Consider the following 9,012-nt stretch of genomic DNA (forward strand, 5'->3'; position numbering starts at 1 on the left):
CTTTTTATTTGATAAATACCAATATTATTATAGAATGAAAAAAAAGCATCGACTGGAGAGTACCATGGCGGAGAGCATGTAAAAAGTATTATGTGAATGTCAAGGTACGTGTATTTGTGTTGATTTGGGTCGATTTAGTTTTTAGACATTTGTAAACGGGAATTTTAGTGGTTGGAGCGACGCTATAGTATGAAGAAAAATCGACTGAACGAAATTGAAACAAATGAATAACCAATTGCTCTTTTATCTTTTAATGTACGGGGATAAATATATGGGCATTTGTGGCTTGATGAAATAACCTGGGGGTATGGGATCAGCGCCCGGACGAGATCTCAACACGAGGTGAAATTTTTGAGTAAAGATAATTTTTCCCTGAGATGGGAAGACTTTTCTGAAAGTTCTAATTAGCGATTTGATTATACGATGAGTTGATTAAATGTCTGTTCACACTAGAGACGAACCTCCTCCGTATTCCTCACTTGCACCTCAAAATTACGGAGGACCGGAGCCACTCGGGATGCAGAGTATTCCTGTAGCAGCGGGAGGCCCACCCTACCTTCCACCCCTGGTTAAGGGACAGAAGATTCAGAGTGTAAAGACCAAAAATAGTGATGAAATTCAATTGAAGTTGAATTTGGTTGTCTAGAGAAAATTGAATTGTCTATGTAGGGGCCTTATGAAGTCATTGTAGATGAGAATATGGTGAGGCAAAGGGAAATGCAGAATCAAGCGATTTATCGTGCGTGGCTTGAGCAGCAGCGACGAGCAGCAATGCCCGAGGATGAGTACTTTGCTGAATTTCAAGTTGGCAAAATTCGGAGACTATTCATCCAAAAAGTATTTTTCATTCTCTTCCTGCAGTTTATATTCACCGCTCTCTATATTGCCTTCTTCATGTTCTAGTGAGTGATTTGTCTTCCAATCCAATTCCCATCCTAACAAAAAGTCTTATATTACGTATACGAATAATTTTTTCCAGTGAACCAGCCAATATCTTCATCAAGATGCATTGGTATCTGTGGGTTCTTGCCATGTAATTATCCAACTCGATACGGTCATCTCGCTATTCCATATTAATGAAATATTATTTTTCAAGGGTAGGGTTCATTTGTTCGTATTGTAGCATCTCTCTCACCGATTGCGGCAGAAGACAATCTGGCTGGGGTGCAATTTGCCTACTGCTCTTGGTAAAATTCCACTGATAGTGATTTTTATTCATATTTTTATTGATTTTTTATGTAATTAAAAAAAAATCAAGACTCTAGCAGAATCTCATCTATCGGCTTACGTGTCCGTCTACTTTGATGTTGAAGTTGTTCTGATAGCTGTGAGTGTTACAGCTGCGGTCTCCATCTTCATCACTATCGCGGCCGTTTGTTGCAGGGTAAATGGAGTGCAATTTCCTAAAATTAATTTTCTAGTGCGATAGAGGTTTCAAGTAAAATTTTCAACTTTGCAGTTTGACTTTACGAAATATTCGGGTGTCCTGGGTATCCTAGCGTTCCTCGGGCTTATGACCCTCCTCCTCCTCATGGTGACCTTGATGTTTACCAATATTCCGGCCGTGATAACTATATTTGGATGTGTCGGAGCGCTAATTTTTTCTCTGGTAATCAGAAGACAGTAACTGAAAAATTCTGTTAAACGGAAAATGTTACTTTACATTTTTACAGTACTTATATTTCGATATTCAAACGATCATGGGTGGTAGAAGAATTCAAATAAGTCCTGATGAAGTGCTTTTTGCTACTACACAACTTTACGTAGATATCATCGGTCTGTATAGATATTTGCTCCTGGTTGTGGGAGGCAGTCGATCATGATGACCTGATTACAAGCAATATATTTGGAAAAAATTCAATAAAATGCATATATTACACTTACTCAATTTGCTTCTTTTGCGTTAATCGCGAATAAATATCTCCCACCGCCGATAAACGATAAGCAATATATTATGTGATCACCTTGAATAGTGCAGAATACTGGAGAGTACTATATCACGCGATACGCGATATTGGCGTAAAAGCGTGTGTGTCATAACATTAACCAAATAATCATCAGAACAAACAGAAAAATTTACAGGCAATTGAGGAGCCAAAGTCTATCGCTCCCATTATAAACGGTAACTAGCCAAGAAAAATCTAACAACGCAGTTACTAATGAAAAGTTATTTTCGATCAGATGGAAAATATAACCTCAAAGCTACTGGTGCCCAATACTAGAAGGACGATGCAGAACATCCTGTCTCGATCCATAGCGACTCATAATATTGGTGAGATGGAAAATTAATAACGATAAATTATTCTTATATTTGTCTCTGTCAATTTCAGATAATGACAAAAACAACTATATGCCTATTAGTTATATATATATTTTGTCATTTTCACGTCACGAGAAAAATATAGAACAATGAATAAAAAATTAATTTCCATCAATGAAAATTGTTGTTCACGTTTTTATTGCAGCGGCTAATAGAAATGTAGAGGTAAATCAATCAGGAGAGCAAGACGACGTTCTCTTCGAAGAGGTACAAAATAAATAAATATTTTTACTTTTACTACACGGAGAACGAAGCAAAATGGGAATAAAAATCTTAGGTGACTTATAAATTTCGAAACAAAAAAAATGTCTACAGGTTGGTGAGAGTGGATTGATAACCCTGAACCGTACAAAAGCATTAAATGCGTTAAACCTCTCAATGGTGCAGAAGATCGCGCCTATCCTAAAGAAATGGGAGTCATCTAAAAGTCTCGTAGTGATAAGAGGCAATGGTGATAAAGCATTCTGCGCCGGTGGAGATGTCAAGTCTCTCGTCCAGGGCCTGAATGAGCCCTGGGGTAGAGCAGCCAGCTGCAAATTCTTTCGAGAGGAGTACGCTCTGAATTACCTCATTGGATCTCTGACGAAGCCCTATGTAGCTCTGATCCATGGAATCACGATGGGAGGTGGTGTTGGTCTGTCAGTTCACGGTAAATACCGTGTTGCCACTGACAAAACAGTGTATGCGATGCCGGAGACTGCGATCGGACTTTACCCCGATGTTGGTGGGACGTACGTACTTCCACGTTTACGTGGACACCTCGGATTCTTCCTGGGGCTCACTGGCCACAGGCTCAAGGGAGTTGATGTCAAGCTCGCTGGCATCGCCACTCACTACGTTCAATCCCTCAGGCTCCAGCAATTGACTGATGATTTACTCAGGTCTGGGGGGAAAGGCTTAGAGGCTATTCTCCATAGTTACGAGGATAAAACTCCAGCAGAGTTCTCTCTAGAAAAGCATCTAGATCGAATCGACAAGTATTTTTCAGCTGATACTGTTGAAGAAATTATTGAAAGATTGAGGAATGATGGGGATGATTGGGCTCAGGGGATTATCGATAATCTCAGCAAAATGTCCCCAACGTCACTAAAATTGACCCTCAAGGCTCTGCAAAGGGGGAAGAAAAAGAGTCTGCTTGAGTGTCTCAAGGTGGAAAATAGGCTGTCCAATGCTGCCTCCAGAAGAGACAGCGATTTTTATGAAGGTGTTAGGGCTCTTCTCATTGATAAGGATAATAAACCCAAATGGAATCCTAACCGGCTCGAGGAAGTTACAGATACGTACGTCGAGAACATGTTTAGCCCGTTGGCTGATGATGAGGAATTGAAGGTCTCAGAGGGATGAGTTAGGACACTTGTTATTGGATATTAATGGATGTTCATGGTTACGTGGATATTTTATTATTGGGAAAGATTTCTCCATTGATTTTTAGCTCGGCAAAGATGGAAATATATTATAAATGAAATGACTTACCTCTGTATATCCCAGTTAAATACGAATTTTTAAACACTGTATGCTCATAAAACCAAGCAGAACACGTCAATGGAAATGACTAGATACTAATTCGCTTCCAACAATGAGAGCTGGCCTTTCAATTCATCCGTTCATTCCTTAAATAAATCCCAAGCTCTTAAAGCAGAATAGAAAATGTACTGCATACATGTATGTTGATTTATCAAAATGTTTTTTTCCTGTTTATTTCCCAAACGGTTTTGCATTGATTTTCATATCAATCGTCTCAACATTGCAGCTTCCAAAGTCGGTGAAAAAATCTCTCGCTTTGCTTTCTCCTGGCTTCTCTGATTCTTTCTCGAGACGAATCATTTAGTCAATTAAAAAGACAAGTCATTCCAGCAAAAACATCAGATTGATTTCGAATAAAATACAATGACGTCTGATATCAATGCGCGAATTAAATTCACTGATGAAAAAAAAATCGTAACAATAAGGTACCAATTGCTTTGTGATCAGATGGTTTTTTGTTTTTTCCCGGGTTTAATGAGGGGGAGAATTGGATGGTTGGATTGGTTTACGTGCGTGTTCAGTCAATGTACTGGGCGAGCCAACGGAAGCCTTCGCCGTATCCCTGTCTCTTCAACACTGAGCACATAAACAACTCCAGGGGACGACCGGGTATATCACTTCTGGGTACTTTCCCCTAGAAAAAATTTAAAGGAAAAATAGGTGGAATTTATTTGAGGAGTCTCAGAATAGGGCAAAGTTTATTTCACATGAAAACTGAGATATTTAAATTTTTAAGAAGCCATACCTTGCCAGTCGTTTGGCCGTATAGATTGAAGTGATTCATGAGGCCCTGTTCAGAGGCGGCCCCAGGCTTGTCAATTTTATTGCCTAATACAAGTACTGGACATGAGCTGAGTTGCTCGTCAGTAAGGAGGGCATTCAGCTCAACCTTGGCCTCTGGTAGTCGTGTCGTGTCACTTGCATCTACCAGAAATACAATTGCATCTACTGCGGGAAAGTAATCCTTCCATACTCTACGTGCTGCAATTCAATATTTTCAATATTAATTATAAACAAGGATATTTCAAGCTTCAAGTGAAAAACACTACTAAACAACTAATTGAAATGTTTTGAGACTTGTAAAAATGTTTTTTACCCTGCGTGTGGCCTCCGAGATCGAACGTTGTGAAGCGGATATTTCCAATTGAAAGTTCTTCGGACGCTAGGGAGGTAGAAATACGTGATTAATCACTCATAAATATTGATGGAGGAAACCGAATGATAAATGAGTGATAGTAGAGTTATTTACTTGGATGCAGGGTGGGAACGTGTTGAGCCAGCCGATCATCCTTGAGCATGTGGAGTAGTGTCGTCTTTCCAGCATTGTCCAGCCCAAGAAACAGCAGCTTACCGCCCTTTTTCCATAGACCTGAAAATTCAATCAAGTGGTGAATTAAAAAAATAAATAAAAAAATTGAATTAGCTCGTTCTACCAGTTGATTATTTAAATAATTTCATAACTCACCCAAATAGCCCAGTACTCCGGAAAACCAGTCCCAGAAGAACATCTTTCACTAGCAAACAGACAGAAACATGAAAAAAAAATAAAACAAACAACTGGCGACACTTTTATTGGAATGACTATGCAGAACAAAGTACAAGGGAAAAAAAATTCCCACGTCACATGCAATTGAACATTGATGTGATCATTGGGAGTTTGGGAAAAACAATGGGCGATTACTAGAGTGCGTGAATAACCTTGATGTGGGTTAATTCGCTAGCCCAGCCCCGATCATATGTTGACAAGTCCCCCAAAAAAAAAAAAGATAATTCCGAGATAATGAGCAAAGCATAAATCTTAATGAAGGTACCACAACAATTGAGCTGTACGAGGAAGACGCAGTTGGATCTCTAGAGCCCGTGAAACACCACATAAATATCCGAAAATAGCGAAGGTTCGGGATAATTTGGCAGTTCTTAGTGGAAAAATCGAAAATGGGTGAAAAATCTCCGTTATGTCTTGAGAGGTGGCGCACGTTGGGTTTACGTCGTGCTGGCACCTCAAATATTCACTTACCTGATAAATTATGAGAATTTGTCGTTTAATAGTGCAGTGGTGTGTAGTGGAGTTTTGGATAAAAATGGCAATCCCGGGATACTTTATTCACTAACTTGAAATGAAAAAAAATAATGAGCTTGGGAATTATTGTGGGCTGACGACTCGCGCGATCTTGTACCCGTTCATACCCGTTTGACACACCACACCAGCACACCACTTGGTCCGAGGGGCACCTTGGGGCACGGAGGGGCACAACCAGGGAGAACACCACTGCGGGAGTTTAGTTTGTTCATCATGTAGTTGGCAATGGTGACGTCTACTTCCGGCAACCATTGCCCAACGGACGGTACACTACGTGGCGCGCCAAAATTTTAACACAAAAATTGCATCCTAGTTACCACCAAAACATTATTTAAAATGTAGTTTTCCAAGAAACTACAAATAAATGCTCGAGATTTTTTTTTCTCTTTACAAAATTCCTGTGTCCAGAGAAAAATTGATTAACTTGAGAAACTTCTATGATTAATGTTAAACTCTGGAAACTCTTCTGGATCGTATAGCTACGGACTGTATTTATAACCTACGCAACAGACAATCGAACGCACGCAAAATGGCACTCCTTCGCTTTTATAAATTTAATTGATACATTTACAGTAAATTAATGCTTTGAAATATAGTAAATCGAAGGAAAAATACATGACACGGAGTAAATGGTACCGAATGCACGGGAAAAATGTTAATACGTGTCACTGGCCTAAAATGAGTTCAAATGTGCAGGTGATTAAAATTGATTACAGTTGTACTCCTGTAGTTGGCAAAGAGAATGATTAGGATTAATTGGAATTGTAAATGAAAGTGTTGACAGACGAATACTAGTGTAGAAGAATTTATGGCATCTCCTGTGTTTTTGTTGGAGATGATTGGATTGGCTGAGTTATAAAGAGCTGTCATTTGCAGAGGTTAAGTCTGAGATCACAGGTAAACAACAATCAAGATGATTCCGGAGATATTTTCGGATAAAAGTAGCAGAGAGGAAAGTTGGCTACGAGTTGGCTACTGAATTATTGATAATAATGTTGAAAAATCATGGATTTGCAGTTCGAGGGGTTGGAAATGCCGAGGGTAATGACGGATCCATCGAAAAAACGCAAGCGATACCCTCGCCAGAAACTCCTGGATGCGCTGGAAGCGGTGAAATGTGGTCGTTCCCTGCGAGAGGTGAGCATCGAGTATGGAGTACCCAAGACCACGTTGATGTCCAAGTTCAAGGGTACCCACCCCATTGACGGTAAATCCGGGCCACCTCCAGTGCTCGACGAAGCTGAGGAGATGGAGCTTGTCAGGTGGGTCAATGACATCTCCGAGGTGGGTTTTGCCCTGAAGAAGAACCAGATGTGCGCCAGTGTCCAGACGAGCCTCAAGGAGCTTAAACGAAAAAATATCTTCTCTAACGATAAGCCAGGTCACAACTGGTACAAGAACTTTGAGGAACGTCATGCGGAAATTGTCGATAGATTCAAGAAGAACCTGTCCTATGCCAAAACTGCACCATCTGAGGCATCTGTTCGGCAATGGTTTGCACACATGAGAAAATACCTGGAGACCAATGCTCTATTTAATATCGATCCATCGAGAATCTTCACCACCGAGGAGGCAGCGTTCATCTTCAATCCCACTGGCAAAAAGATTATCGTGAGGAAAGGTGACAGGGCAGACTTTAGTTTCACCCACAATCATGTCGATGAGTGTGCAACCAGTCTCTTCACAGCCAATGCCACGGGGAGCCTTGCACCTCCCATGATAGTTTTCAAGCAGGATAGAATCCGTCCTGGTATGCTGTCCAAGCTTCCAGAGAATTGGACAATTGGCAAGACCACCGACGGCTGGATGACCAAAGAAGGTTTTCATGAATATCTCACCAAGGTATTTGACAAGTGGCTAAAGACAAATGAAATCGAGAAACCAGTGGTAATTTTTCTAGACTCCAACACGGTATTTATGACCCACTCCCTCAGCAAATTCTGCATGACCAATAAGATTCATCTACTGCCACTTCATCCTAACATGGGGCACATACTGCAACCCCTGGATTTCCAGTTTTTCGGTGATTTGAAGGAGGCATGGCTGATCGCCACTGAACACTGGAGAATGAACAACAACAGGAAGAGGATAAAGAAGGAGAACTTTGTGCCGCTCCTGGTTAATTCTCTGAGGATGGTCGACGTTGGTAAAGTCATTCCAGAAGGCTTCAAATCGTGTGGTATCCAGCCTTTCTCTCCAGATGCTGTGAATTATGGGAGGAAGGGTAGATTCAAAATGCAGGTGATCGTCAAATCGAAAGAGAGCGAGGATCTCGATGATCTGGGGAGAATCATTGATCCTCAGTACAGTGCTGACGAGGTGAGGAAGCATCTTGAGTTCCTCGAAGATTTTGTTGACGATCAGAAGCTCAGGAAGTTCAAAGAGGATGAGAATGCTGAAGCGTGGAGGGGAGACATCAAGGATACAACATTGTTCTTGCTGTGGAAGAAGCTCAGGAGGATGAGTAGTTGTGTGGTGAGTGACTGTGAGATTTACATGTCGACGATGGAGCCTGGTGCTAGTCGGGGCCATTTCATGAGTATTGATGATGGCAACTACCAGGGATCCAGTCTTGTTATTCAGGATGTGCAGGGGAATTATGACATGGGCAGCATGAGGGCCTGGATGGGAAATAATCTTGAGAAACTTGAATGAGACCATCAAATTGTAATATATTTTTCATTCCACTGACTGCATCATTTTTCATCATTCACTTGTTCGATAGAGTGCAATATCGAATAAAATATTAGCAATATTGTACAATTTTTGTATGAAATAAAGCGCAAAAATGTGATAATTATTTTGAATACATTTTTTTTTTCATTATAAAACATTCGTTATATATCGATTAATCTTTAATTGGGCCGAATACAGTCAGAGATTATAGGGAAGAGTCGGAAAAAGTGAAAACGGGGTGTCCATCAAGTCGATGGGGTGAATTTTATTTTCTGCTGTACAAATACTTATTGTTTTTCATTTGCTTAACTGAAATTTAGCCAACTATAGAACGTGTGGAAGGGGGAAACCACATATTGTGGAATTTCAATGGAAAAAATTATTCAATATGTTGAACATATACCACTAATGA

The 9,012-nt window shown here is 40.3% G+C and overlaps 4 protein-coding genes across 11 annotated transcripts; 3 read left to right on the forward strand and 1 right to left on the reverse strand.

Moving 5' to 3' along the window:
- Positions 1-67: 67 nt before the first annotated feature.
- LOC105265890 (protein lifeguard 2-like) lies at positions 68-2,120 on the forward strand. 4 transcript variants are annotated; one of them, XM_011303678.1, is made up of 9 exons: positions 68-104; positions 169-342; positions 454-592; positions 670-902; positions 980-1,033; positions 1,097-1,187; positions 1,259-1,384; positions 1,460-1,609; positions 1,674-2,120. In XM_011303678.1, exons 2-9 carry the CDS (start codon positions 308-310, stop codon positions 1,821-1,823), a joined length of 978 nt encoding a protein of 325 aa, XP_011301980.1. In that variant the 5' UTR covers positions 68-104; positions 169-307; the 3' UTR covers positions 1,824-2,120. The 4 variants fall into 4 exon arrangements, with proteins under 4 accessions (XP_011301980.1, XP_011301979.1, XP_011301981.1 ...); XM_011303677.1 differs by having other exon boundaries at positions 70-342; XM_011303679.1 differs by having other exon boundaries at positions 70-342; positions 1,124-1,187.
- Positions 1,949-3,869, forward strand: Hibch (3-hydroxyisobutyryl-CoA hydrolase). Its single transcript, XM_011303676.1, has 4 exons — positions 1,949-2,122; positions 2,182-2,272; positions 2,466-2,527; positions 2,636-3,869. Exons 2-4 carry the CDS (start codon positions 2,182-2,184, stop codon positions 3,662-3,664), a joined length of 1,182 nt encoding a protein of 393 aa, XP_011301978.1. The 5' UTR covers positions 1,949-2,122; the 3' UTR covers positions 3,665-3,869.
- Positions 3,870-3,987: 118 nt separating this feature from the next.
- Positions 3,988-6,114, reverse strand: Sar1 (Secretion-associated Ras-related 1). 4 transcript variants are annotated; one of them, XM_011303673.1, is made up of 7 exons: positions 6,032-6,114; positions 5,862-5,955; positions 5,310-5,358; positions 5,094-5,213; positions 4,941-5,006; positions 4,590-4,825; positions 3,988-4,478 (listed from the first exon to the last, which is right to left on the reverse strand). In XM_011303673.1, the coding sequence occupies exons 3-7, from the start codon at positions 5,350-5,352 to the stop codon at positions 4,362-4,364; spliced, it is 582 nt and encodes a 193-aa protein (XP_011301975.1). In that variant the 5' UTR covers positions 5,353-5,358; positions 5,862-5,955; positions 6,032-6,114; the 3' UTR covers positions 3,988-4,361. The 4 variants fall into 4 exon arrangements, with proteins under 4 accessions (XP_011301975.1, XP_011301974.1, XP_011301976.1 ...); XM_011303672.1 differs by having other exon boundaries at positions 5,862-6,049; XM_011303674.1 differs by lacking the exons at positions 5,862-5,955; positions 6,032-6,114 and adding an exon at positions 5,656-5,759.
- A 100-nt stretch (positions 6,115-6,214) lies between these two features.
- On the forward strand, positions 6,215-8,724 carry LOC105265893 (uncharacterized). 2 transcript variants are annotated; one of them, XM_011303687.1, is made up of 3 exons: positions 6,215-6,620; positions 6,700-6,821; positions 6,942-8,724. In XM_011303687.1, the coding sequence occupies exon 3, from the start codon at positions 6,957-6,959 to the stop codon at positions 8,577-8,579; it is 1,623 nt and encodes a 540-aa protein (XP_011301989.1). In that variant the 5' UTR covers positions 6,215-6,620; positions 6,700-6,821; positions 6,942-6,956; the 3' UTR covers positions 8,580-8,724. The 2 variants fall into 2 exon arrangements, with proteins under 2 accessions (XP_011301989.1, XP_011301988.1); XM_011303686.1 differs by having other exon boundaries at positions 6,215-6,821.
- Positions 8,725-9,012: the final 288 nt, after the last annotated feature.

The sequence above is a fragment of the Fopius arisanus genome, unplaced genomic scaffold (assembly GCF_000806365.1).
Source record: "Fopius arisanus strain USDA-PBARC FA_bdor unplaced genomic scaffold, ASM80636v1 scaffold00033, whole genome shotgun sequence".
Taxonomy (NCBI): Eukaryota; Metazoa; Arthropoda; class Insecta; order Hymenoptera; family Braconidae; genus Fopius; species Fopius arisanus.